General features: G+C 39.7%; 1 protein-coding gene across 22 annotated transcripts in view; it reads left to right on the forward strand.

Moving 5' to 3' along the window:
• The window catches only part of LOC137631142 (synapse-associated protein of 47 kDa-like), a 717,291-nt gene that overhangs the window by 302,832 nt on the left and 386,959 nt on the right, over positions 1–27,500 (forward strand). For 19 of the 22 annotated variants that reach the window (XM_068362822.1, XM_068362819.1, XM_068362838.1 and 16 more), the window contains one exon: positions 11,333–11,362. The exons of the other annotated variants lie outside the window; for them this stretch is intronic. In XM_068362822.1, the coding sequence (XP_068218923.1) occupies positions 11,333–11,362 (30 nt within the window). The remainder of the gene's footprint in view (positions 1–11,332; positions 11,363–27,500) is intronic. 22 annotated transcript variants of the gene reach the window in all.

A 27,500-nucleotide genomic window follows, 5' to 3' on the forward strand; every position in this document is an offset into this window, starting at 1 on the left:
TGAATTGGGACGGAATTCAGTGGGTACGTTTTGGTACTAAGAAAAAGAAGTCATCTAAGCGTTCCCCAAAGAAAGTGAATGGCGTGTCTTCCTTACAGTCGGTCAGTGATCGGTCCGACGAAGCCTCGGCCTCTCCGTCTCCTTCGCAGAGGAGTGGCCAGAAAGCCCCCAGTGTAATTGTGACCCATAGTGTCCTCCCAAGTGAACCCAGTGTGACGGAGGAACCAAGGGCTGGCCCCTCGGGAGTAAACGGAAGGGCCGCGAGTGTTTCCGGCGGATCGGGCCACGTGGCAGGGGAGCACGTTTCCTCGGATGACCCGGTATGGGACAGTGTGGCGTTCTCGGTCTCCCCCCCGCCCTCGTGGGCCGGTGCGTCGGGTTTCCCCCCGCCAGAAGAGAACCACTCGAGAATTCGTCGCCCGAGTAGCGACTCCTTCGGTTGGAAATTACCGAAGACTCCAGGGAGGTCTCCGCTGAGGATGGACGTATCCCTGGGTCCATGGCCTTCTAGTAGGGGCAGAGTGGTCTCAGTACCCTCGGTATCCACGGCAGTTCCCGAGGACTTTCTCCAGCACCCGGTCTCGGACGGTCGGCGGCGAAGGGCCTCCCCTGCGCATCACTCTAGCAGTCGTTACGGGAAGAACGTGGCACCCTCGGACTCTTCGGAAGAAGGCTCATCCTCCGAGGGAGAACGCAGGGAAAGGCGGCACCGTAAGAGAGCGCGGACCGATAGCGATCGTTCTCGCTCTAGGTCGAGGTCGCGGCACGGTAGGAGGCGCCCACGCTCTCACTCCCGTAGGTACAAGAGGGAGGTCTCTCCCGGCGGCGGCGAATGGTTTTACGTGCCCCCAGGAGACTCCAAGAAGCACCGCTCGCCAGACTCTCGGTGATCGAGCCTCCAAGTTGTCACTGCCTACATACAACTTGGAACCGCTCGACCGGCCACGCAAGAAGGACCTCACGCTCAGGCACAAGTCCTCGAGGCCTTCGGTTCACCCCACCCGTCGGGAGGAAGCGCGCTTCCGAGAGGACAGCCCGACCGAACCAGCCCAACCGGGTCGGACGACGAGCGGGAAGGACCGGTTGCCGGGTTCGGGTCTTCCCACCGGGACCGTGTCCTCCGCGTCCAGAGCCTTGGCCCAGTCGAAAGGCCTCCCGGGGTCGGTGGCACCCGCCACACGGCGAGACCCGACCGTGTACGGTGCGCCCTACGGTTGCGGGACGGCCTCCCTGGGACCTGGTAGGGAGAGGCCAGTCTACCTCCCAAGCACGGCTCCCCCCAGCCAAGCCGATACCTCGGTCGACGGAGGCGAGGCTTCCCCGTCGGAGGACTCCGCCTACAGAAAGGTGGTAGCCCGCATCAGGAGGACTCATGGGATTCCTGAACCCGAGGTGCCGAAGGTCAATACCTGGAGGTCGAGCCTCTTGAGGTACACACATCGGGACGTCCTGCCGAAGTCTTCTCTGGCCCTGCCCCTCGCCCCAGACCTAGTACTCGGCCAGGAGTACATAGATAACTTGGTGGGCAGCACTGCGGAGGCCCCCAGGTCCCAGAGTTCCTCCAAACTCCTCCAGGGTCTGAAACTACAGGCCAAAATTTATATTCCAGAAGGACGTCGCCCGGGTCCCTGTAGAGTGGACTCAGCCGTGGATGTCCTAGGACAAGGCGGCTCGGACGAAAGGGCCAGCTCAGCCCCTGTGTCCTTCTCGGCTTCTGAAGCAGGCATGATGGAGGAGATGTCGAGGGACATGATTAATGTCTCTTCATGGCTGGACTGGTGGGCCTCCACGTTACTGGATGTACAGGCCTCCACAGACCCCGACGACCCGGAACAACAGAGTCTCCTGTCGGACATTATCACTTCCGGGGGGAAAGCGCTAAAATTTATGGCATACCAGGCTCTCTCCCTGACGGCCAACTGGGTCCTCCGGAAGAGGGACACAGTGCTTTCCAGGGTAGCAAGGAAGATCCCAGACAGACAGGCGCGAGCCATTCGCACCCTACCCCTAGGAGGAGAGTCCCTGTTTCCTTTGAAGGAATTGGAAGAACTGATGGAGAAGGTGTCCAAGAGGAGAGAAGTCAACGTCCCTAAGCAATCATCCTCCAGGAGACCTCCGTATAAGAGGTCAGTCTCGGATAGGACCGTGACCCCTCAAGCGGGTCCCAGCTCTTCAAGGAGGGACGCCCACTCCTCTTCCTGGTCATCATCTCCTCAGCCCTCCCGCAGGGGAACTACAACTTCTGCCAACTCCTTCAGGTCGGGTTACTCCGCCTCGAAGAGTGGCAGATCAGGCCGCTCCTCTAGGAGAAGGTAGAGGGAGAGGCCCCCTACTCCCGCCCAAGCCTCGGGTTGGGGGATGCCTCAGACCCCATTGGCAAGCATGGAAAACGTATGGGGCGGATGCTTGGACGGTGTCCGTCCTGAAAGAAGGCTACAGGATCCCCTTCATAGCGGACTCACCCCCTCTGATTCCAGCCACCCAAACAGAATGGTTAGCTCCCAGGGACCCGTTGAAAAGGGCTACCCTACAAAAAGAAGTTTCCTCCATGTTGGATAAGGGAACCATGGAAGAAGTCCTTCTCCCAGGGCCAGGCTTCTACAGCCGCCTGTTCCTGGTGGAGAAAGCAACGGGGGGGTGGAGACCGGTGATAGACCTGTCGGCCCTCAACAAGTTCGTCAAGAAGACGGACTTCAAGATGGACACCCCAAAATCCGTCCTGATGTCCTTGAGGGAGAAAGATTTTATGATGACGGTCGACCTCAAGGATGCGTACTTCCAAATTCCAGTCCACCCGTCGAGTCGGAAGTTCCTCCGGGTAAAATGGGGCTCCCAGATCCTGCAGTTCCGGACCCTCTGCTTCGGACTGTCGACGGCCCCTCAGGTGTTCACGAGGGTCTTCGCGACAGTCTCAGTATGGGCTCACGAACGAGGTATCCGCCTCATCAGGTACCTGGACGACTGGTTGCTCCTTTCCAGTTCAAAGGCCCTCTTGGAAGAACAAGGAAAGGACCTCCTCCGTTTCTGCAGGAGTCTGGGAGTCATCATCAACCTGGAGAAATCGAACCTAACGCCGTCCAACAAAATGGGGTACTTGGGGATGACGTTGGACACCGTGCAGGGGAAGGCCTTCCCCTCGGGGGACAGGATACAGAACCTCGTCAAGATCATTCAGCCGTTCCTGTCGGGGCTTCCCAGGAAAGCGAAAGACTGGCAGAGGCTGATAGGCCATCTGGTCTCATTAGAGAAGCTAGTTCCCCAAGGGAAGTTACGACTCAGACCCGTACAATGGAACCTCAAGGCTCTATGGTCCCAGACAGGCTCTCAGAAAATATCGATCCCAGTCCTTACGCACACGGAAACAGCCTTGAAATGGTGGAGATGCCGGTCGAACTCCCTCAAGGGGATGCCCCTCGGGTCCTGTCCTCCCGAGTTTCTCCTGTTCACGGACGCCTCCAGCCTAGGGTGGGGAGCCCACCTGAGGGAGGAAACAGCAAGCGGGACCTGGTCAGAGACCGAAAAGCATCACCACATCAACGTCCTAGAGCTAAAAGCAGTACAAAAGGCATGTCTGCACTTTGCAAGTCGATTGAAGGGAAACACCGTGGCCCTAATGTGCGACAACGCCACGGTGGTAGCCTACATCAAGAAACAAGGGGGCATGAAGTCGAAGGAACTGTGCGACCTCACTGTAGACATCTTGCACTGGGCGGACGAACACCAGGTAACACTGCTAGCAAGGTTCATCCCCGGGAAAAAGAACGTGCTAGCCGACGGCCTCAGCAGGGTAGGTCAGATAGTAGGGACGGAATGGTCCCTACAACCAGCGGTAGCCAGACTCATCCTTCAACGCTGGGGCTCCCCGGTGATAGACCTATTTGCAACAAAGCTCAACGCCAAGTTACCGGTTTATTGCTCCCCGGTACCAGACGAAGGAGCAGCCCTAGAAGACGCCTTCCAGCACAGGTGGGACAACCTGGACGTTTATGCCTTTCCCCCCTTCACGCTGCTAAGACAAGTGCTCAACAGAGTAAGAACCGCCCAAAACCTAAAGATGACTTTGGTAGCGCCCTGGTGGCCGGAGAGAGAGTGGTTCGCGGATCTGAAAGACCTGGCAAGCCATCCGCCATGGCCTCTGCCCCCCAGGTCAGATCTACTAAGTCAACCTCACTTCCTCAGGTTCCACGACAACCCTCTCTCTCTTCGCCTTCACGCCTGGAGACTATCGAGCGACTCCTGAGGAAGGAGGGGTTCTCCTCCCCCACAGCTAAGAGGATGTCCCTATATCTAAGAAAATCCTCTACCGTAGTCTACCAGGCGAAGTGGGCCGCCTTTACGAAATGGTGCGCGACAAAACAAATAAGACCTCTCGAAGCCTCGGTCCCTGACATAGCTGATTTTCTAGTGTATCTTAGGGATAAAATAGGAATGTCAATCCCAGCTATTAAAGGAGTGCGAGCAGCCTTAGGCCAAGTCTTTCTCCTGAAAGGCATCGACCTAGGGACATCAAGACATATAGGGATGCTGATTAGAAGTTTCGAACAATCCTGTCCTCCCCAAGCCAGGAGAGTGCCTAGATGGGACCTGGCCAAGGTCCTGAAAATGTTGTGTCTTCCTCCCTTTGAACCGCTCAGAGATATCGGGGACAAAGATCTCACCCTCAAGACAGTCTTCTTGCTAGCCTTAGCTTCGGCTAAGAGGGTAGGTGAGATCCACGGTCTCTCCTACGACGTGGCACACTCCAAAGGGTGGAAGGAGGTATCTTTCAAGTTCGTACCCTCCTTTGTAGCTAAAACTCAGAACCCAGCAGTCTGGGACCCGAGGTTCGAAGGTTTCTCTGTTCCGGCCATTCCCAAGACAGGTAATACGGACGACCTGAAGTTATGCCCGGTCAGGACGATCAGGAAGTACCTGGAAAGGACGGCCCATCTCCGTCCAGGTGCCAAGAACCTCTTCGTCTCTTCAGGCGTTAATAAGAAGCAAGTGTCCAAGAACACTATTTCCTTCTGGCTGAGACAAGTCATCACTAGGGCTTATGAAGAAGACAAGGTGGCGGTACCAGGCACTCCCCGTCCCCATGACATCAGGGGCCTGAGCACGTCCTTGGCCTTTGAGAGAAATATGGCAGTGGGCCAGATCCTGCAGGCCGGCACTTGGTCACACCAGTCGACCTTCACGGCCCACTACCTCAAAGACTACTCAAGAAAGTCTTTGGATGGATTCTCCATTGGGACAGTCATCGCCGCCCTCCAAGCTGTGTAGTGGCAGGCTGGAAGACGTCCCCAACAAGTGAATAGACTCATCCCTACTTCTTCAGGAGAAGATTCAGTAGAGAACATGTCAAGAGGTAAGACTTAAATTATAAGCGTAAGTTTTCCACTGCTACCCCCTAACCGCTCTCTGTACCCCCTCATTACGTAGCCCTCCGGGCACCATGTGCCTAACCAAGTGGCAGAATGGCTCTCCCGCCTCCTAAAGTGTAAGTCTCCAAAGAGGTAATTCGAGGTAAAGTATTCGTGTCGGAACAAATGAAAAATTTTAAGTAATTTTTATTTTTCCTAACATACTTACCGAAGAATTACCTCTGAAGTAATGGCCCTCCCTTCCGTCCCCGAGTGCCATTCTTCCATTGCCAAGTCGGGCTTAACGGAGAACTTAATGAGGTCCTGACCCGGGAAAAGCAGTGACCTGCCCTAATCCGGGCCGAAGGAATTATCCTGGCGGCGGGGGTAGTAACTATCGGGAGCGAGATAGGGGGGTAGCGCGGGAAATCTTGGTCGAATTTGAGAGAGGATCAAGGACCCTCCAAAGAGGTAATTCTTCGGTAAGTATGTTAGGAAAAATAAAAATTACTTAAAATTTTTCATATATATATATTTATATATATATATATATATATATATATATTTATATATATGTGTATATACTGTAAATTATATATATATATATATGTATATATATGTGTATATATTATAAGTGAATATGTATGTATATATACTATAGATTATATATATATATATATATATATATATATATATATATATTATATATATGTGTATATACTGTAAATTAATATATATATGTATAAATATGTGTATATATTATAAGTGAATATGTATGTATATATACTATAGATATATATATATATATATATATATATATACAAGCTAGTTTATAACCTTATTTGGAAAAGCAAGGTGCTGTAAGCCCAAGGGCTCCAACTGGGAAAAATAGCCCAGTGAGGAAAGGAAACAATGAAATAAATAAACTAGATTAATAAACAATCAAAATATTTAAAAAAACAGTAACAACATTAAATTATATCCTTCACATATAAACTATAAAAACTTCAAAAAAACAAGAAGAGAAATAAGATAGAACAGTAGGCCCGAGTGAACTCTAATCCAAGAGGTGTGAAGGCCATGGTACAGAGGCTTTGCCAGTACCCAAGACCAGAGAACAATGGTTTGATTTTGGAGTGTCTTTCTCCTAGAAGATCTGCTTGCCACAAAGAGTCTCTTCTACCCTTACCAAGAGGAAAGTAGCCACTGAAAAAAATTACATTGCAGTAGTTAACCTCTCAAGTTAAGAAGAATTGTTTGGTAATCTCCGTGTTGTTAGGTTTTGAGGATAGAGGAGAATGTGGTAAGAATAGGCCAGACTATTAAGAGTATATGTATGCAAAGACAAAATGATCCATAACGAAAGATGAATCCAATGTTGTACTGTCTGGCCAGTCAAAGGACCCAATAACTCTCTAGCGGTAGTGTCTCAATGGGTGGCTGGTGCCCTGGACAACCTACTGTATATGGTTTGGTGACATTTTATCACTCGTCATTTAATCACCCGGCACATCATCTTACGACATTTGATCATCCGTCAGATTATCATCAGACAATTCTTCATCCGACATTTCATCACCAGCACATTTCATCACACAACTTTTCATCATCGAGACTTTATCACTTTTACCTTAATCGATTGTATTTTATACAACTTATTATTCGAAGACAAACGTACAAAAACATGTCCAAATACTATAAAACAAAAATAAGAATTTCCATTCTAAAATTAATATTAGTGTACTTAACTGTGTGTATAACTGGAAAAATGTAGATGGCGCAACTTTAAAAGTCCCGTCTGCAAGCGCGGGATGAACCAACTATCATTTCTTGGTTGATGAACACCAAGAAAGTTTCTGGATTTTCAATACCAGAGTTATGTAAAAGGATTATATATTCTTTAAATTTCTCAGGAACCTTAAAATCTGTGGAGTTTTGTGAATGACCAAGGGCATCCGAATTCGTAGTAATTCCTATTACCAATCCAGTCCAATTCTTCTCCACCATCTCCAACTGTTCTACGCATTACAGAATCCACGAGAAGGATAAACAATACTTGGTTTCTTTGGTAATCTCATGACAGTTTCACTCGATAAATTTTGACTTCTGACTTCCTATAACTAATAAGGGTGTTGTAACTATATCAGTTTTTAAATTTTCCATCTCTGCTCTAATTTCAATGCCATTTCCTTCTGGAAAATAGGAAAGTTCTGGGTACAGAAGTGAAATAACTCAATTTCCTAATGTACTAATAAATGTTCATTTTTTTAGCCATTTATTCCCTGCATCACCAATGGATAGAATTGTCTTTATTTTCTGTATGTTTGTAGGCTTCAAATTTCTTGAAGCGCTCACTACTATTGCCTGTAGTGGTTTTACAAAAGCACACTTGGCTTCCATTTCGTGCAATGGGTATTATTAGTCTGTATGGTAATGTTTATCAAGTGAAAGCATTTCCTGAATTGTACAATGGTTAGAAAAGGATGGACTATCTGATTAAGTGTCGTATGATGAAGTGACCATGGCTAACTGTCGATGTGGTTAACTGTCAAATGATAAAATGTCTTTGTGATGAAAAGACGAGTGGTTAGAGTTCTCTTGCTTAAGGATACACCCAGTCACGCTATTCTCTTTTATTTCTCTTTTTTTTTTTTTTTAGTTTTTAGGTTTTTATAGTTTATATATGAAGAATTGTTTTAAAGTTGTTGCCCTGTTTAAAATATTGTATTTTAATTTTTAATTCACTTCTCTTCTAGTTTATTTATTTTCTTATTTCCTTGCCTCACTGGGCTATTTTCCATGTTGGAGTCCTTGGGTTTATAGCATGTTGTTTTCAAATTAGGGTTGTAGCTTAGCCAATAATAATAACAATAATAATAATAATAATAATAATAATAATAATAATAATAATAATGATTATAATAATAAGTGAAGAGTGGTTGATTGTCGGGTGATGAAATGTCGCGTGATAAAATGAGTGATGAAAATCATAGCATCATATATATATATATATATATATGTGTGTGTGTATATATATATATATATATCTATCTATATATATATATGTATATATATATATATATATATCTATATATATATATCTATATATATATATATATCTATATATATATATATATATATATATATTTATTACGGAATTCCTCTTAATTATGTAAATTTGTTTGTGTGTTCATGAGCTTAGCAAGTGCAGAGTTAATGTTAGTGGAGTCTTATCAAATGTATTTCCAGTGAACACCGGAGTACTCCAAGGAATGTGTTGTCACCTGTATTGTTTATCCTTTTCATGGATTCTGTAATGCGTAGAACAGTTGGAGATGGTGGAGAAGAATTGGACTGGATTGGTAATAGGAAATTAGCTGACATACAGTATGCTGATTACGCTGTCCTTTTTAATAGAACACAACAGGATTTGCAATGCTTGCTTACCAAAAAGCATGAAATATCACACGAGGTTAGCCTCAAGATAAATCGAAGAAAGACAGAGGTGATGAGAACGGAGTTTGCTTTGGAAGATGAAATATTATTGGAAGGAGAAACGATTAATGAGGTAGAATCATTTAAATATTCTGGAACTATGAGGTCTAATACAGAATATTTAGAACTGGAGTTTAATGAAAGATTGAAAAAAAAATTAGACAATGGCTCCACGGGGTATATAAATATTTGGAAGACCCAGGCCGACATGGCTGAGGGATATGAAGCGTGAAGTAGGAGATGATGAATGGAAAAGTATTGATTTAAAAGCTTAAGATGAGACGACTGGCGAAATCTAACCGAGGCAATTTGCGTCAATAGGCGTAGGAGGAGATAAGATATAAATAAATAAATATATATATATATATATATATACTGTATATAATATTGTGTAGTATATTTTATATATATATATATATATATACACATACATACATACATACATATATGCATATATATATATATATATATACATACATACATATATGCATATATATATATATATATATATACATACATATATATATATTGTATATGACAATATCTTTATGTTCTTTGTAGAATTAGTTCCCTTTAAGCTCTCTCTCTCTCTCTCTCTCTCTCTCTCTCTCTCTCTCTCTTTTAATCGGTATACAAGTGTATGGATGGTAGTTATAGTTTACTTAGTATACTTCAATTACTTGCTTTGGCTATAATATTTTACGAAATGTATCCAACTAAATGCCAATGAGGTTTCAGTTAATGTTTAATTTTTGCTCTGTAATAAAATAATTTGAACAAGGCTTTCGTTTTATATTTTTCATTGTTAGATTCTTCATTTTCCAAACATCTAGTTCTAGTATTTGAATAATTAGATCTTTCCCGTTTCAATGTCTTTAAAAATACCAACCGTATATAGTTTTACCATTTCAGTTACAGTGATTTACCATTCGTATTAACTTTCTGAAGGTTAGATAAAACAGAAAATTATATTGTTGTGGGATATTTCACTTCAGTTCTTTGTATATTAAAGTTTTTTTCTGGAAGTCTTTCAGAGATTTTTGTTTTCTTAACTTTTGCCATTCCAACGCAATGAGCATTAAGTTCCAACTTGTTATGTGTTTAATTTGAAGCAATTACATGATTTTGAGGTACTAATTAGGAGCATGAAGTTTTAGTTTATTTATATTCTATTTTATTGATATCTCCTTTTTAAGGCCAACGTGTTTGGCTTCCAGGATCTTCTTGTTAGATGTTATGGCTTATCCTTACGATTAAATTTATATTCGCCAATCTTCTCTAGATAGTCGATGGTTAAATTTTCTTCATTATACACTCCGACTAAGTTCCGTGCGAACAATAATTTTTATAAAAAATGAAAAATGGTAGCCAATGGGAATTGCTGTAATGAAAGTCTCTCTCTCTCTCTCTCTCTCTCTCTCTCTCTCTCTCTCTCTGCTGTAAATTTATGTTATATGTCTTGCACGATTTTAGAATTTGTTGCTCTTTCTTTCTCCCTCATCAATTCTCTTCCTGTTGAATGGGCTCTCTCTCACTCTCTCTCTCTCTCTCTCTCTCTCTCTCTCTCTCTCTATCTCTCTCTCTCTCTCTCTCTCTCTCTCTCTCTCTCTCTCTCTCTCTCTCTCTCTCTCTCTCTCTCTCCCACAATGTGTTTGAGTCCTTTGTCTTAAATTGTTGGAAATTTTGACGTCATGGTTGGCATCTGTCTAATTTCCCGCTCTCCTACTCTCATTCATTCAACGCACATTAGTCTTTATTTCATTTGCCCTTGTGTCCACATCTTCCTCGTTTCCTTTTGTTTGCTATTTATTGATCAATGTATATTTAACGTTCACTGCCACGTCTACTATAACTTTGAAAGATCCTGACTTATTTCGGCCATACTTTGGAAGGTATTATGGGAAATTCCTGTGTCTTTTGTATTTTTCCATAGAATGTTAATCTTTTCTTCGTTGAATATCTGTTGTTTATTGTTGTGCAGAGATCCATTTTATTCATTTGATCTTCATTATATTATGGTGAGTAATTTGAAGAGTATATTTTCCATTAGTTTTGCTCTTTTATTTTATGTTATGTGATTTAGGTAGATGGTATCTGTTTATTTATTTGCTTTTAGATTTGAATGGTATTTATTGTATATCTTAAAGTTATACCACCCCATAAATATCTATTTTGGAAACCTTAGCTGTTTTTGCTTGCTTGTATTGTTAAAACTTTTTTTCCCTATTTTGTTAATTTTGCTTATTGCAACGATCAGTCACTACTTGAATATTAGTTAGATTACATATCCAACAAATTTAAATCTCTCTTATTTTGTTAAACATGCTTTGTAAGACTTAGCATTATTTTTATTTTGAACACCTTGCTTTATTACATTTTGCCTATGCATAGTATATTTTATTTCAAGATTTTTCCCAATGGTTATCGATGCCCAGAGAATTCCTATTTATCTATGTGTTATCACTTAATTTTTTTTTCTTCTTCTTTCCCAACAGCTCTAGAAGATATGACAAAAGCCTGGGAAGGTAAACAGCCCTTTTTGGAAACCCTGTCTGTTATGGTGCTGCTGGTGGTGGGTACAATATGGGTGTAGGGGTGCTGCTGTGGTGTTGGGGCCTAATGAAGGGATAATATTTGGTGGGGGATTGTGAATTTATTTGTTTTGAGTTCTATTACTCCTTCGGAGTTCTTTAATTACCAAAGTGATATGTGGGTTTTGATATGAAGATTTTGAATATAAGAGGAAGTAAATATTAGATTTTAGTGAAGTTATGCTGATGTCGCTTTGCCTTGCTTTTTGGGATGTGATGGTGTTGCATGACTTGAAGATATATGGAAATATACAATTTATATTTTGACGTATTGAAATGTATTCACTAGCCTCTTAAATCTTGTAAATAAACGAGTATGTCAAATCACTAAGTTCATGGGTGTGTGTGTGCGTGTGTGTGTGTGTTTATTGGTGTTTAACCTTTAGTGAAAGTTTGTTAATAACTATAGTTTTGGTAGACGGTAAATGGAAAGTATTTATCAGAATTCTAATAATGCCAATTGAAATATCGTGTAGCTCACTAATAATACATCATTATCATCGTGTGTTTTATAGCCTGAATATATAAATAGGCTGTAGAAATGGAATTTTTGTTGCAAATAGGAAATAATTTGCGCATTGAAATTTTGAATACTTGGTTTTTAAAACAATGACCGTTAATTGATGGAGAGTATTTAGATTTTGAAAGTATCGTCTTTTAGTTCCGTCTCCGTCATGCAATGTCGGCTTTTGGTGAAAACATTATACCCGTTTTGGGGGTTTGGTGCTTTTGTAGTTGTTTGTGGTTTTACTTTTTATTGATTTTTGCTGTTTTTGCAATTGTCTCATAATGATATTGTATCGATAGTTTGGTGACTAATTATTCATATTTTTAGTTTCAGTGCCCTTAAAGATGTACATCCCAAATTATAGATTATATTTTACGTCAGATTCAATATTTCACCCCAAAGCTCTATTCATTAGGTTTTTCTAGTCAGTAGATATTCTTAAGGTTATTCATAAACTTCTCGAAGGGTTTAGAGTTTAGACGTAAAACTGCAGAACAAACGTAAATTTATTTTGCATGTTTGTTGCAAATCCATGTCCATTAAATATAAACCACAAACTTAAGGTTTACATGGGATGTCTCAAGTTCCAATTTTTCATCCCAAGCCTTTACCTCCCAAAGCTTTCACTGGATGTATTTTGGGTTAGACACTATGAGGATAAACTTGTATACAAAATGTGGGTGCACAGATATTAGGGAGACAAAGATTTGAAGAGTGGAAACACAATGGCAGCAGGGTAAGGAGCTCAAACATTCAGTCGCTTTGTAAACAGCACAATGCAAGGAACGGGGAAAGAAAAACCTAATCATTTTTGTTTTATTCTTTCCTATTTGATCGGAAGGGGTCTTTTGAGATTTGTGACTTTTTCTTTTCATTATTTTCCTTGTCAAAAATTGGGATTGTACCTTTCATTCCCATCGCCAAATTTTACTTTAAAGAGATTCTTGTTTCTCGTTCATTGTTGCGTCACATTGAATTGTATGTTTTCCTTTATAGTACGATCTCTCTCTCTCTCTCTCTCTCTCTCTCTCTCTCTCTCTCTCTCTCTCCTTCTTCTTCTTCTTCTTCTTCTTCTTCTTTCAAGTCCACGCACAATCCAACGGGTCAAGTAGATTAGCCATCAACTTTACAAGGAAGAATAATACTTGTGATAATAAAGGAAGAAAAAGTCTGCAAAGTATGAACTGCGACCATAGTAAAATTTCTGAAAGCTTATTGTTATATAAGAGAAGCAGCATATTCATTTAAGATCTACGTTCGTAAAAATCAAATTGACTAAATACAAGCATTCTCCAAATGATCTGAACACCCGATCCGATTCATTATAACAAAACTCGCTTATCATAGTCAAAGCTATTCGTTATTGAATTGAAAGATAACACAACATATTACTCTCTCTAATCAATTTGGGGTTATAATGTGGCATGGTTGGGGCTCTTAAACGAATGAATATAGGTACAGTTTTCTTTTGTCATTTAGAATTTGTAATCAGCTCTTTTCACATATCAATGTTTGTATTAACGTCGGATTCCGTTAAATATGAAATATTCCCCATTTCTCAGATTTATCAGTTTGACCCAAAAGCTTAATGTCACATTTTGCCTTTGTTTGTGAGCATAGCTTAAAAAAAAAAAAAAAAAAAAAAAAAAAAAAAAAAAAAAAAAAAAAAAAAAAAAAAAAAAAGAGATTAAGTATCAAGGAACTTAAGTTGTGCTTGGTTTTAATCACAAATGTCAGCGACAATTTTGTCGTTGCTTTTATAAATATTTTGGATGAAAGTTTTCCCGGTTTTACTATGCCATAAAAGGGAACAGTTTATAGCAGGGCAAATTGCAATATATGCTGCAACGTTGTGGAATTTCGACCATCTATTAATTACTTGGTTTTGGTAAATGGGTCATCGTCGGAATTCATTCTTTTTTTTTTCTTTTTTGAATGAGTCACATTGGGGAAATTTGTGCTATTCTGTTTGGATCTAGATATATAGATGTGATTCAAAATGAGATTCAAGAGTGCTTGCCTGACGAGGCCTAAGGAATTTCCACTTCTTTCACGGGGGTTATTTCTTCTGTAATTTTTTATTTTATTTTCACCAACCAGTTCTTCTTTGGTGTTTTATTCACCAGCCAGTTTTTCTTCGGTAGTTTTTTCACCAGCCAGTTTTTCTTCAGTAGTTTTTTTTCAGCTGCCAGTTTTTTTTCGGTAGTTTTTTCGCCAGCCAGTTTTTCTTCAGCAGTTTTTTTCACCAGCCAGGTTTTCTTCGGTGGTTTTTTCACCAGCCAGATTTTATTCGGTAGATTTTTCACCAGTCATCTTTTCTTCAGTAGGTTTTTTCATCAGCCAGGTTTTCTTCAGTAGGTTTTTTCATCAGCCAGGTTTTCTTCAGTAGATTTTTTCATCAGCCAGGTTTTCTACAGTAGTTTTTTTCATCAGCCAGGTTTTCTTCAGTAGATTTTTTCATCAGCCAGGTTTTCTTCAGTAGGTTTTTTCATCAGCCAGGTTTTCTTCAGTAGGTTTTTTCATCAGCCAGGTTTTCTTCAGTAGATTTTTTCATCAGCCAGGTTTTCTTCAGTAGGTTTTTTTCATCAGCCAGGTTTTCTTCAGTAGGTTTTTTCATCAGCCAGGTTTTCTTCAGTAGGTTTTTTCATCAGCCAGGTTTTCTTCAGTAGGTTTTTTCATCAGCCAGGTTTTTTTCAGTAGGTTTTTTCATCAGCCAGGTTTTCTTCAGTAGATTTTTTCATCAGCCAGGTTTTCTTCAGTAGATTTTTTCATCAGCCAGGTTTTCTTCAGTAAATTTTTTCATCAGCCAGGTTTTCTTCAGTAAATTTTTTCATCAGCCAGGTTTTCTTCAGTAGTTTTTTTCATCAGCCAGGTTTTCTTTAGTAGTTTTTATCACCAGCCAGGTTTTCTTCGGTAGTTTATTACATCAGCCAGGTTTTCTTTGGTAGTTTTTTCACCAGTCAGTTTTTATCCGGTAGTTTTTTCACCAGCCAGGTTTTCTTCGGTAGTTTTTTTCGTCAGCCAGGTTTTCTTTGGTAGTTTTTTTTCATCAGCCAGGTTTTCTTTAATAGTTTTTTCACCAGCCAGGTTTTCTTCGGTAGTTTATTACATCAGCCAGGTTTTCTTTGGTAGTTTTTTCACCAGTCAGTTTCTATCCGGTAGTTTTTTCACCAGCCAGGTTTTCTTCGGTAGTTTTTTTCGTCAGCCAGGTTTTCTTTGGTAGTTTTTTTCATCAGCCAGGTTTTCTTTAGTAGTTTTTATCACCAGCCAGGTTTTCTTCGGTAGTTTATTACATCAGCCAGGTTTTCTTTGGTAGTTTTTTCACCAGTCAGTTTTTATCCGGTAGTTTTTTCACCAGCCAGTTTTTCTTCGGTAGTTTTTTTCGTCAGCCAGGTTGTCTTTGGTAGTTTTTTTTCATCAGCCAGGTTTTCTTTAGTAGTTTTTTTTCACCAGTCGGATTTTCTTCAGTAGTTTTTTCACCAGCCAGGTTTTCTAAGGTAGTTTATTCACCAGCCAGGTTTTCTAAGGTAGTTTATTCACCAGCCAGTTTTTCTTCGGTAGTTTTTTCACCCGCCAGTTTTTCTTCAGTAGTTTTTTCTCCAGCCAGGTTTTCTTCGGTAGTTTTTTCACCAGCCAGTTTTTCTTAGGTGGTTTTTTACCAGCCAGTTTTTCTTCAGTAGTTTTTTTCTCCAGCCAGGTTTTCTTCGGTAGTTTTTTCACCAGTCAGTTTTTCTTCGGTAGTTTTTTCACTAGCCAGTTTTTCTTCAGTAGTTTTTTCTCCAGCCAGTTTTTCTCCGGAGTTTTTTTCACCACCCAGGTTTTCCTCAGTAGTTTTTTCACCAGCCAGGTTTTCTTCGGAGTTTTTCATCAGCCAGGTTTTCTTCGGAGTTTTTTCATCAGCCAGGTTTTCTTCGGAGTTTTTCATCAGCCAGGTTTTCTTTAGTAGTTTTTTCATCAGCCAGGTTTTCTTTAGTAGTTTTTTTCATCAGCCAGGTTTTCTTCGGAGTTTTTCATCAGCCAGGTTTTCTTCGGAGTTTTTCATCAGCCAGGTTTTCTTCAGTAGTTTTTTCATCAGCCAGGTTTTCTTTAGTAGTTTTTTTCATCAGCCAGTTTTTCTTCGGAGTTTTTTCATCAGCCAGGTTTTCTTCGGAGTTTTTTTCATCAGCCAGGTTTTCTTTGGAGTTTTTTCACCAGCCAGGTTTTCTTCAGTAGTTTTTTCATCAGCGAGGTTTTCTTCAGTAGTTTTTTTTCATCAGCCAGGTTTTCTTCGGTAGTTTTTTTTCTTCAGCCAGGTTTTCTTCGGTAGTTTTTTTTCATTAGCCAGGTTTTCTTCGGTAGTTTTTTTCATCAGCCAGGTTTTCTTCGGTAGGTTTTTTTCATCAGCCAGGTTTTCTTCGGTAGTTTTTTTCGTCAGCCAGGTTTTCTTCGGTAGTTTTTTTCATCAGCCAGGTTTTCTTCGGTAGTTTTTTTCATCAGCCAGGTTTTCTTCAGTAGTTTTCTTCTCCAGCCAGTTTTTCTTTGGTAGTTTTTTTACTAGCCAGGTTTTCTTCAGTTGTTTTTTTCTCCAGCCAGTTTTTCTTCGGAGTTTTCTCACCAGCCAGGTTTGCTTCAGTTTTTTTTTCATCAGCCAGGTTTTCTTTGGTAGTTTTTTCGTCAGCCAGGTTTTCTTCGGTAGTTTTTTTATCAGCCAGGTTTTCTTCGGTAGTTTTTTTCATCAGCCAGGTTTTTTTCGGTAGTTTTTTTTTCATCAGTCAGGTTTTCTTCAGTAGTTTTTTTTTCATCAGTCAGGTTTTGTTCGGTAGTTTTTTTTCATCAGTCAGGTTTTGTTCGGTAGTATTTTTCATCAGCCAGGTTTTGTTCGGAAGTTTTTTTCATCAGCCAGGTTTTTTTTCGGAAGTTTTTTTTCATCAGTCAGGTTTTCTACGGTAGTTTTTCCATCAGCCAGGTTTTCTTCGGTAGTTTTTTTTCTTCAGCCAGGTTTTCTTCAGTAGTTTTTTTTCATCAGCAAGGGTTTTTTCAGTAGTTTTTTCATCAGCCTGGTTTTCTTCAATTGTTTTTTTCATCAGCCAGGTTTTATTCGGTAGTTTTTTTCATCAGCCAGGTTTTCTTCAGTAGTTTTTTTTCATCAGCCAGGTTTTCTTCAGTAGTTTTTTTCATCAGCCAGGTTTTATTCGGTAGTTTTTTTCATCAGTCAGATTTTCTTCGGTAGTTTTTTTCATCAGCCAGGTCTTCTTCGGTTTTTCTTCGGTAGTTTTTTCATCAAACAGGTTTTCTTCGGTATTTTTTCATCAGTTAGGTTTTCTTCGGTATTTTTTCATCAGTCAGGTTTTCTTCGGTAATTTTTTTCATCAGCCAGGTTTTCTTCGGTGTTTTTTCATCAGCCAGGGTTTCTTCAGTAGTTTTTTTCATCAGCCAGGTTTTCATCGGTAGTTTTTTTCATGGGCCAGGTTTTGTTCGGTAGTTTTTTTTCATCAGCCAGGTTTTCTTCAGTAGTTTTTTTCATCAGACAGGTTTACTTCAGTAGTTTTTTTCATCAGCCAGGTTTTCTTCGGTAGTTTTCATTTTTTCATCAGCCAGGTTTTCTTCGGTAGTTTTTTTCATCAGCCAGGTTTTCTTTGGTAGTTTTTCCACCAGCTAGGTTTTCTTCGGTAGTTTTTTCGTCAGCCAGGTTTTCTTTAGTAGTTTTTTCATCAGCCAGGTTTTCTTCGGTAGTTTTTATTCATCAACCAAGTTTACTTTGTTAGTTTTTTCCGACCAGCCAGTTTTTCCTTGAAGTATTACTTATTACCACGTTCATCCTTCATTTGCACAATCAGAGGAAGATCATCGGTGATGAAAACTTCCACTGCTTCAGCAAATCTCATACATGACACTATCCCTCTGGTTACGGCTTTTTTCCCTTGTCTAAACACACGCACACTCACGCTCACACTCACACACCTAATAGTCTGACGTAATCATTACACTTTCTCTTCTTTCCTCGTACACTTGACAAGATAACAGAAGAATTATTTTTCACTCAAGGGGTTAACTATTGCACTGTAATTGTTCAGTGGATACTTTTCACTTGTTAAGGGTGGAAGAGACTCTTGAGATATGGTAAGCATCTCTTTTAGGAGAAGGACACTCCAAAAGCAAACCATTGTTCTAGATTCTCTAGAATTTAGTCTTGGGTAGTGACGTAGTCTTTGCACCAAGTTCTTCCGCCGGAGTTCTCTTGCTTGAGGGAACACTCATGGCTCACTATTCTATCTGTTTCCTTATTTCCTATCCTCACTGGGTCTTGGGCTTCTAGTATCCAGCTTGCTTTTCCAACTAGGATTGATGCTTAGCTAATAATCATCTCCCTTACATAATTAAGAGCAAGTGTCTGGCTATAAATATATTTCCAATTACGCTCAGCGACAAGTCTTTTAGCTATCTCTCCCTGTCCCTCGGCCAGGTGAGGTGAAGTAGTTCTACCCTGGTGAGAGGGTTGTTGTTAGGAAAGGGGGATGGGGTGGGGAGTGTTGAATCTCTGTGTGCGCATATCTACGTAAATATTTAGTCGTCCTTTTTGACGGGTTGCGTTCACCAGTGATGATGATAATACCGTTAGAGACATTTGGAGTGAAAGCGCAGCTGGTGCGATGTAGTCATAAGTTTTCAAATGTCAGTCATAGAATTCGGTATCATAAAACTGTATTGTATACTAATTTATTTCCCCTGTAAAGATTACGATTTTTTTTCTTTTTTTTTTTTGTTAAATTAACTTCTAGTCAAAAGGTTATCTTCTGTTTGAAAGAGATTGCCATGTGCACTGAAGACGTTTTTGTTTTTGGTTGATACAATCTTCTCGAAATATCTATTCTAAGATATGGCTGGTTGAATTATTTCCTTTTAGAATTTTCCTTCAGATTGAGTTATTTCATCCATCATTGCTCAGAGAGAGAGAGAGAGAGAGAGAGAGAGAGAGAGAGAGGATGCTTTGTTCTCTTGGTCATTGAAGTTCCTTATTATACGTATTGTTTCTTATGTATATATAATAAATTGAAATCTTTAGATAAACTACTCATTATTGTTCATTATATGTGTAGTTGCTTGATGTATTTAACTGAACACTTTCTTATATGTTTGCTAGAGCAGGACACATTACACTTTGATTTTATTTACTTGTGTTCAATCGTGTGAAAGTCTCATTTACACTTATTAGATCATTTTTATTTGTACTGATTATATTTTGGTCCTTTGACTTACATATTCTTTCTTTTATCTCCCCCCTTCTTTTGTGTTTCGTTTGCATTCCTCTCTCTCTCTCTCCTCTCTCCTCTCTCTCTCTCTCTCTCTCTCTCTCTCAACATTTTTTTCATTTCATATTTGTTTTCCTTTCTTCCAACTGATACTACTTATGCAAATGTTTTCTCCATTGGTCTCTATATTTCCATTTTAATACTCACCTTATATCCCCTGTTCTTTTGTTTATCTATCATACATTATCTCTTACCCTCTTTATGGGTTCATTATCATTTTCCGTCGTTCTTCAATTATCTATTTCCTCTTATTCTTTATTTTTTATCTCATGGCTGTTTCGACCCTCGCTTTACTGCATCTCTTACATTTATTCGTTTTCTATCTAATATTTTGAATTTATTTTATTCTTATTTTCATAAATCATCCACCCTGGGCTTTTCAAAAATCTTTTTTCATGAACAAGTTTATTTTGTATTGTTATTATTTTCCTTTTTGTTTTCCACCTCATTTTATCATGATACTATGTTAACTTACCCCTCCATTATTTGCTTTTATTTCCTTGCCTCATTTTTACTTCTGTCTGTATATTCTACTTCTGTTGCCTTCTTGCCCTTTCTCCTTTCGTCTCTCCCTCCCCAATCAACCCCACCACCTCCCTTCTATCGTCAATCCCACCTCCCCCCATTTTTTCTGTAGAGTAGCAGTAAGCGACTATCGTCGTTCCCTGGAAGGGATGTGGGCCTCTGGCTGGGCAGAAATGACTCATTCTCCGGGAGGTAAAGAGAGAGAGAGAGAGAGAGAGAGAGAGTTTCCTTTGTGCTCATGATATGATACCACATTTACTCAAGCATGACATTGTTATACTAAACATTAATCATGCATATAAGCGAAGGAATTTTGTCATAAAGCATTATGTAAGGTAATTAAACAGCTGGTAATATACATATATATATATATATATATATATATAATGTGTGTGTGTGTGTATGTAAATTTGCTGTCGAGAATGACACCTAAAATTGTAAGAGTCATACAAAGTTAAAGAAACATTATCAATACCGAGCTCCGGATGTTGAGGAGCCACTGTCCTTGACCTACTTACAATCATACTTTGAGTTTTGTTTGGATTCAACTTCATACCCAATAATTTACAGCATACACTAATTTTAGCTATATCTCCATTAAGGGATTCAGCAACCCTGGATCTAAATTGAGCGGATGGAATTGATGCAAAGAGAGTAGCATCATCTGCATATGCAACAGGCTTGTTTTCTAGGCCAAACCACATGTCATGTGTATACTGTATAGTATGAAAAGTAACGGGCCACGAATACTACCCTGTTGAACACCAGATATCACATTCCTGTACTTTGACAAGGCAAATGTCACTGAAATGACGCTCCCCACACATGCCTACTTTCACATACCAAAGAAAAGGTAGGTCTGGGGAGTGGGGGGGGGGGGTTGACAGACTCTTTATTCATAAAAGTTACTCAAATCTCAAAACGTTGAAAAGAATTAGTGTGGCAAGCTTTGAATATGTAGAAATAAAATTTACGCCAAAAAAAAAAAATAGAGGAATATCCTTTGTAACAATCCACAAACTCCTAGAACAAACACTACTATCTTTTTTGAAGAATTCTGTGCTCTTATTGAGATGATTATCAAGTTAAAAAACGAATTAGTTATCTGTGGACTTAAATTTTTGAATGGATGACGCATCAAATCCTGACGCTTTGGCATTTAGTGAGTTACTGGAATCATATCGACTAGTGAATAATGTCTACTGTACAATTACTTTAACTAGGCATACGCTAGACTTAGTTGTAAGTGATGGCATGAATAATATTGTATCTGATATAAAAGTCTGAGAGAAATGTACTATCTCCCCAGTACACAAACTTATTACGTTTAGTCTACCTCTACAGAAACATGCATTAGTAAAGAAAATAAACTTAAGACATAAATCAAATTTTTCTCCTACCATATTTATTGAAGAAGTTACAAAGAAAATAAATGATGCTATCAACATTCCCTGTGATCATGATGACCAACGTCTGTTAGGAGTTAAGTGTGCTAACTGTCTTATGACCAATTATAATAAAGTGAGTAAAAGTGAATATGGTACCATATGCCCACCGATGGAATAGATTATAGCCGTAGAAGACCAATCTCCTTGGTTTGTCGGAGAGACTGGTAAAAAAAAAAAAAAAAAAAAACGGAAAAAGACGTAAAGAAAGAAAGTGGAATACGGTAAAGAAAGAAAGTGGAATACGTTAAAAACTGAAAGTACTTGGATAGAATACAAAACTGCTGCATGTCAATATAACTACATACTAAGAAGGAAAAGAAGTGAATACTATAAGAGAAAGATCCTCGAAGCAGCAACAGACAAATAAGTTCTATCGTCTTCTGAATGGTATAATGGGAAATGTAAAAGAAAAGAAGCTACGTGATGGATACAGTGCCCAGGAACTAGCAAATTATTTTCTAGTATTCTTTAAAAACCAAATTGAAAATATAATCAGGTCATTTGTAAATACTCAACATCAGATTAATGATACACCAGGCACAAAGACAAAATTAATACGATTTAACAACATAACACAAGATCTCATCACCAAAATTATCAAGAGAGCAAAGAAAACAAACAGCGCGATCGATCCTATACCAATATCTGAAGTAATTGGAGAGAGACTTTTCTAGTCTAGCCGAAATAATAATGAGAATAGCAAATGCAAGCATTGATGAATGTAAGTTTCCTAAAACTTGAGAAAATAGCTATAGTCACATCAGTTCAGAAAAAATGCACTGGACTACCAGGAATTAAGCTCATATAGACCTATTTCGAGTCTATCCTTTGTCTCAAAAGTGCTTAAATATGTAATTCTTGAACAACTAGTCAATCACTTAGAAGTAATAAAAGCTTTGCCTGACAACTAATCTGCTTAAAGAAAACTATACTACTAAATGATCTACGGTCCATCGGCGTTGAAGATCAAGCCTTCGAATACCTACAAATACTTAGTTGGTAGAAATTACTGTGTACAAATTGGAAACTCTTATTATCATGTGAACCCTTAAACAGAATAGACATTAATGTATCAAAAATATATATGGCTTATTTGAATATATATAAATATATATATATATATATATATATGTATACAAATATATATAGAGAGAGATATATACATATATATATATACACACACACACACACACATATATATATATAATATGTACATACATACATATATATATATATATATACTACATACACACACACACACATATATATATATATAAATACATATACATATACACAGTAGTGGAAGGTCATGTCAGAGGCCTTTGTTCTGCAGTGGACGAGTTACGGCTAATGATGATGTATTCGTGAAACAACTTGAGTCATTAGAATTGCGAAATACTTATCGCCTGGAACTGTTACATTACAGTAATAATTCTTGTAAAATTTTAGTACAATCACAAACATCTTCGGCAACAAGTTGCCTAGCATCATCTTTGAAAACTGTTAAGGGTCGACCCGTATTTGTGGCATTGAAAATGGAGTTAGTGGTGTAAAGTTTGTCATGCAAAGTTTTTTTTTTTTTTCTTTTTTATTGACTACTTGAGTACCAGATGTTCAACCAATTTCCTTCAAACGGTTTCAGCATTTTGGAACTTCCGATACTCAGTTAACAGATATGGGGTATCTGAACTATCTAAAGAAAAAAAAAAAGAATTCATAAATTCATCTATGATGAACACCCGTGTCATAGTATTGTACCAACCGTGTGTCACACGATCGTACATAGTTTATTTTGTGCTTGTATCTTCGCTCTTCCCTTGCACTAAAAAGAACCTGAATAAACGTCTGTTTTTCTCAATGGTCACGGTGTAGAATTTGAACAGGAAAATTCTTGTTGCCTTGAGCTTTTGTATATAAAGGAGAGTGTTCAATAATAAACTCACTCGGTTGCTTTCATCCTGCCTTTGAGTCACAACCTTCTATCACCCGTCACAGTATAGCCCTAACACAAACCCTACTCTACATAATGTTCATCTTCTGTAAAATTTGATTCTCCCCGTAATAGTTACATCCCTTTGAATATTCACATCTATGAATATATAGGAACGAACGCATGTGTAGACAAGATTCTTGACGAAACCTTTGTAGTTCGGAGTTTTCCCAAATAGGCCTATTCGTTATGCTCCTCTCTATTTTTTTTCATTTCATGCCATAATTTCTTTGATTGAAATCAACATAAACGTCGACAACGGACCGCTTTGCAAATAGACGTCAGATTATGCAATGAAGATCTGACATCCCTCCACTCTGAGGGAGAGATGTTACAAATTAAAAAGTTAAACTGACGGGAACTTTCGCAACTGTCATTAGCGTTCATTGTTTGGAAACTCCATGCAATAAAAAGGAGAGGGAAACTAGTCGCAGGAGGAGATGAAAAGTTAAATATCTTAATCAACAGACTGATTGATTAGCTGACGTTGATCTCGATAGATCATCCGAGATCGTCGGTCTTTATTGCATGGAGTTGCCCAGCAACCGACTTACATAAGTTGCATCATGGTTAAATATGTTTGATATGTCACTAAGCTTGGTTATTTTTGGTAACTATTACGACTTGATTATGTGGAAACCACTGTCATTGTTATGAACTTGATTTGAGTGTTTTAGTGTTATTAACCCCTGTCAATGATGCTGGGTTGATTAATGTCATTAGGAATTCTTGTTAAATACTTTACTGAATGGTTTCTGAAATTAAAATTTTTAGATTTTTCGTGATCCCTAAAAGATTTATTATGCATTGTAACAAGTAATATTATATTTAAAGAAATTATGATGGGATTATAATGAAAGTTTGTAGAGGTAGGGATAATGTTCCAGAGGAGGATTAGGTATATTTTTGGTTGATATTGAATCTGATTTAACATTTACTGTAAGTTTGGCGGAGTAAGGTGCATCTTGGATGCTTTATAAATATTTTGGTTACTTCACAATTTTCAGATAATTCTTGTCGAGGTGGTGGAAATAATGATAATTTAAATACTAATTCTGCTTTCGTTCCAGTCATTTATACATAGCGTAGCAGTTACTTACATCGTTAAATAACGTTAACCTCAAAGATTACACTATTTTGTTATACAAAATTATAGTTGGCAAGTTTATGGCCTGAACCATTATTATTAGTGAAAACCATAGAGAAATATGGCATGATAAGTAGGGCGTGAAATTGAGCGATATTTAAATATCCTGTTTGTAAAGCTTATCCTTATTTACTCCTTAAACCATTTAAAGCAGGATCTTGCCCTAACTACAATGGGTAGAGATTGTGTATTAATATAGCGCCTTTTTAATAAAATATAAAGTTAAGAGTGATTGTGAAACGGGATTTGACCTTCCATTTTTCTCTAAAATTTTATGTAAGCCCTTCCCTGGGCAGGGGACGGGCGTGGGCATTATAGTTGCATTGCCCTTGAGCAGCTCTAGCAGTAGCTCGGCGATCACAATCATGGGCCTTATCTTGCCAACATTCCATGAATACCTGAGGATGGGTGGGGCCACACGTACAGAGAGGGTGACCATACAGTATCTGGTCAGGAGAGTGACCAGAGTAGTGAGGCATGCATCGTAACTCGGGAGGCCACAATCAAGTCTCACAGTTAATGTTTTCTGATGGGGCCATTTTGAGGATCAAGCGCTTGACAGCTTTAACCAGTAGTGTGACGATGAAGTTATGTGGTGTACACCCTAACGCTCTGTGAAGTCAGCAAACTCTTTGCTGGTAAACTGGGGTCCTCCATCGGTGCATAAGCACAGGGTAACACCTACCTCTCTGAAGTAGCAGCAAAAGCGCCGTGTGGTTGAGGAGGCAGTGGTCTCGCCTTTGCAAGGAATGACCACAGGCCAGCTGGAGAGTTGGTCGGCAACAACAAGGAAGGACTTTCCCGCTACCTAGAAGAAGTACGCCGATATTATTATTATTATTATTACCTGCTAAGCTACAACCCTTGTTGGAAAGGCAGGATGCTATAAGCCCAGGAGCTCCAACAGGGAAAATAACCCAGTGAGGAAAGGAAACAAGGAAAAATGAAATATTTTCAGAACAGTATCATTAAAATTAATATTTCCTATATAAATTGAAAATACTTTACCAAAATAAGAGGAAAAGAAATAAGATAGAATAGTGTGCCTGAGTGTACCCTCAAGCAAGAGAACTCTAACCCAAGACAGTCAAAGACCATGGTACAGAGGCTATGGCACTACCCAAGACTAGAGAACAATGGTTTAATTTTGGAGGGTCCTCCTAGAAGAGCTGCTTACCATAGCTAAAGAGTCTCTTCTACCCTTACCAAGAGGAAAGTGGCCACCGAACAATACAATGCAGTAGTTAACCCCTTGGGTGAAGAAGAATTGTTCGGTAATCTCAGTCATCATTGTGAAGAGGTTCCAGCTGTAGGCTGGGACGTAGGACTTGTCAGGGCTCGCAGGCGTTATTGTTGTTAGCAAAATCAGAGTCTATTCCAGGCTAGAAGACAGTTTGTCGAGCTTGACGCTTAGTAGGCTCAACACCTCGCTGGCTGTCATGCAGTCTGGCCAGTGTGTGGCGACGTAGAGCGGCAGGAATACAGAGCCTGAGGATGCCGTCAGTAGAAAGGGCTTCTCGCAGCTTCCAATACGGTAGGAAAGAAGTATGCAAGTCGTACCGATTCGTGGGAAATCTGGACATGATATAATCATGAAGGCGAACGTAGCCAGGGTCAGCCTGCACTGCTGTTGACATGTCCTGTAGAGTTGGTCGGTGTTAACGATTGTGGCATCCTCTTCCTAGGAAGCTATTACGACGATGACAGATCTAACATGTGACATTACTTTAGCACAGCCGGTCATATCCTCAGATATGGGATAAGTGACAGGTGCATGCGAGAGGGCATCTGGAATGCATAAAGACTTGCCGGCGTGCCACACTGCAGTAAATTGATATTGTGACATATGCTCCTTCATTTGCTGAAGCCGTGAGTTTTCAATCATATCCAACGTGTAGATGTTGATAATAGGCACTAGTGGACGATGGTCCATTTGCAGTGTGAAAGATGGCAGTACTTGGAGGTACAAGTGGCACTATGAGGGCCTAAGAAGCAGCGAGGATCACCAACTCAATTGTCGTGTACGTCGTCTCGGCATCTGTGAGAAAGCAGGATCACACGTGACTACTCGGAGGCATCCGGAACCGTGGTCCTGGAAGAGATCGTAGCCAATCCCATATAGACGAGATGCGTCGGTCTGGAGAATGGAATAGAACTGGAAGGCTTGAGTGTGTTTGCTTCACATGTTTGAAAGCCAGGTCGTGGTCTGGTGTCCAAATAAGATAGCACCTAGGGCTCATAAGGGGGGCGAAGGGGCTGTGCAGTCAGGGCAATATCTGGGGTGAACTCTGCCAATTGTTCAACTAACCCCATGAAGGAACGTAAGTCTGTCAAGTTGGAAGATGTGGGGAAGTCTTGCAGACCTGCAACATACAAAACTTATGAAACTTAAAGTGTGCCTATATGTAAGACGTTATATACAATAATCTACAATATATATGTCTTTACTATATTTATAACTGTATATGTGTGTGTATATTTGTTTACGGTTATTTGGCATAAATGAAAAGCTTGAGGGTACAATATATGCATACTGAGATGAGCCATTGTCAGTTGTGCATCCCAGTAATACGCCGTAGATATATCCCAAGGGTAAAAGTCTTTGCACATGTTTCTTTACCTTAACTATGAATTAGGTCATTGTTGGGGGAGTTGCATCCAGGGTATAGAATAAAATGAGGAAAATGTGAATTTATTATTATTATTATTTTTATTGTTATTATAAAAAAGAAATCAACCCTCTTGGGGGTTCTTGCGAGGTTGGAGAAAGAAACAATCTTGAAATTAACGTAAGTTCTATTGAGAAGGTGCAACACAAGAATTATACACAACAGACAGCAAACATGTCTGCCTTGGATGATAAACGATAATACAAGCGAACTGTGTGAATGTGATGCCCCAAAACTGGAAACTTGAAAGTGCAATGTTCCCATGTCTTGGGGGCGTGCCACACTTAACGATGAAGTATGCATAATAACATGATAATGCGATGTATATACATGCATCAGTACATAAGGGATTTATTTGTTTGCAAGAGACATAAATAATAAATGAGATACATTTACATTACTGTAGGTATGAATGATATATGTTAACGCCAGTTGATGTAACGGTCTCACATTTTATATATCTACAAACCCCTGTTAACGAAAAACAAACAAATGC

This window comes from Palaemon carinicauda, chromosome 39 (assembly GCF_036898095.1).
Source record: "Palaemon carinicauda isolate YSFRI2023 chromosome 39, ASM3689809v2, whole genome shotgun sequence".
In the NCBI taxonomy this organism is placed as follows: domain Eukaryota; kingdom Metazoa; phylum Arthropoda; class Malacostraca; order Decapoda; family Palaemonidae; genus Palaemon; species Palaemon carinicauda.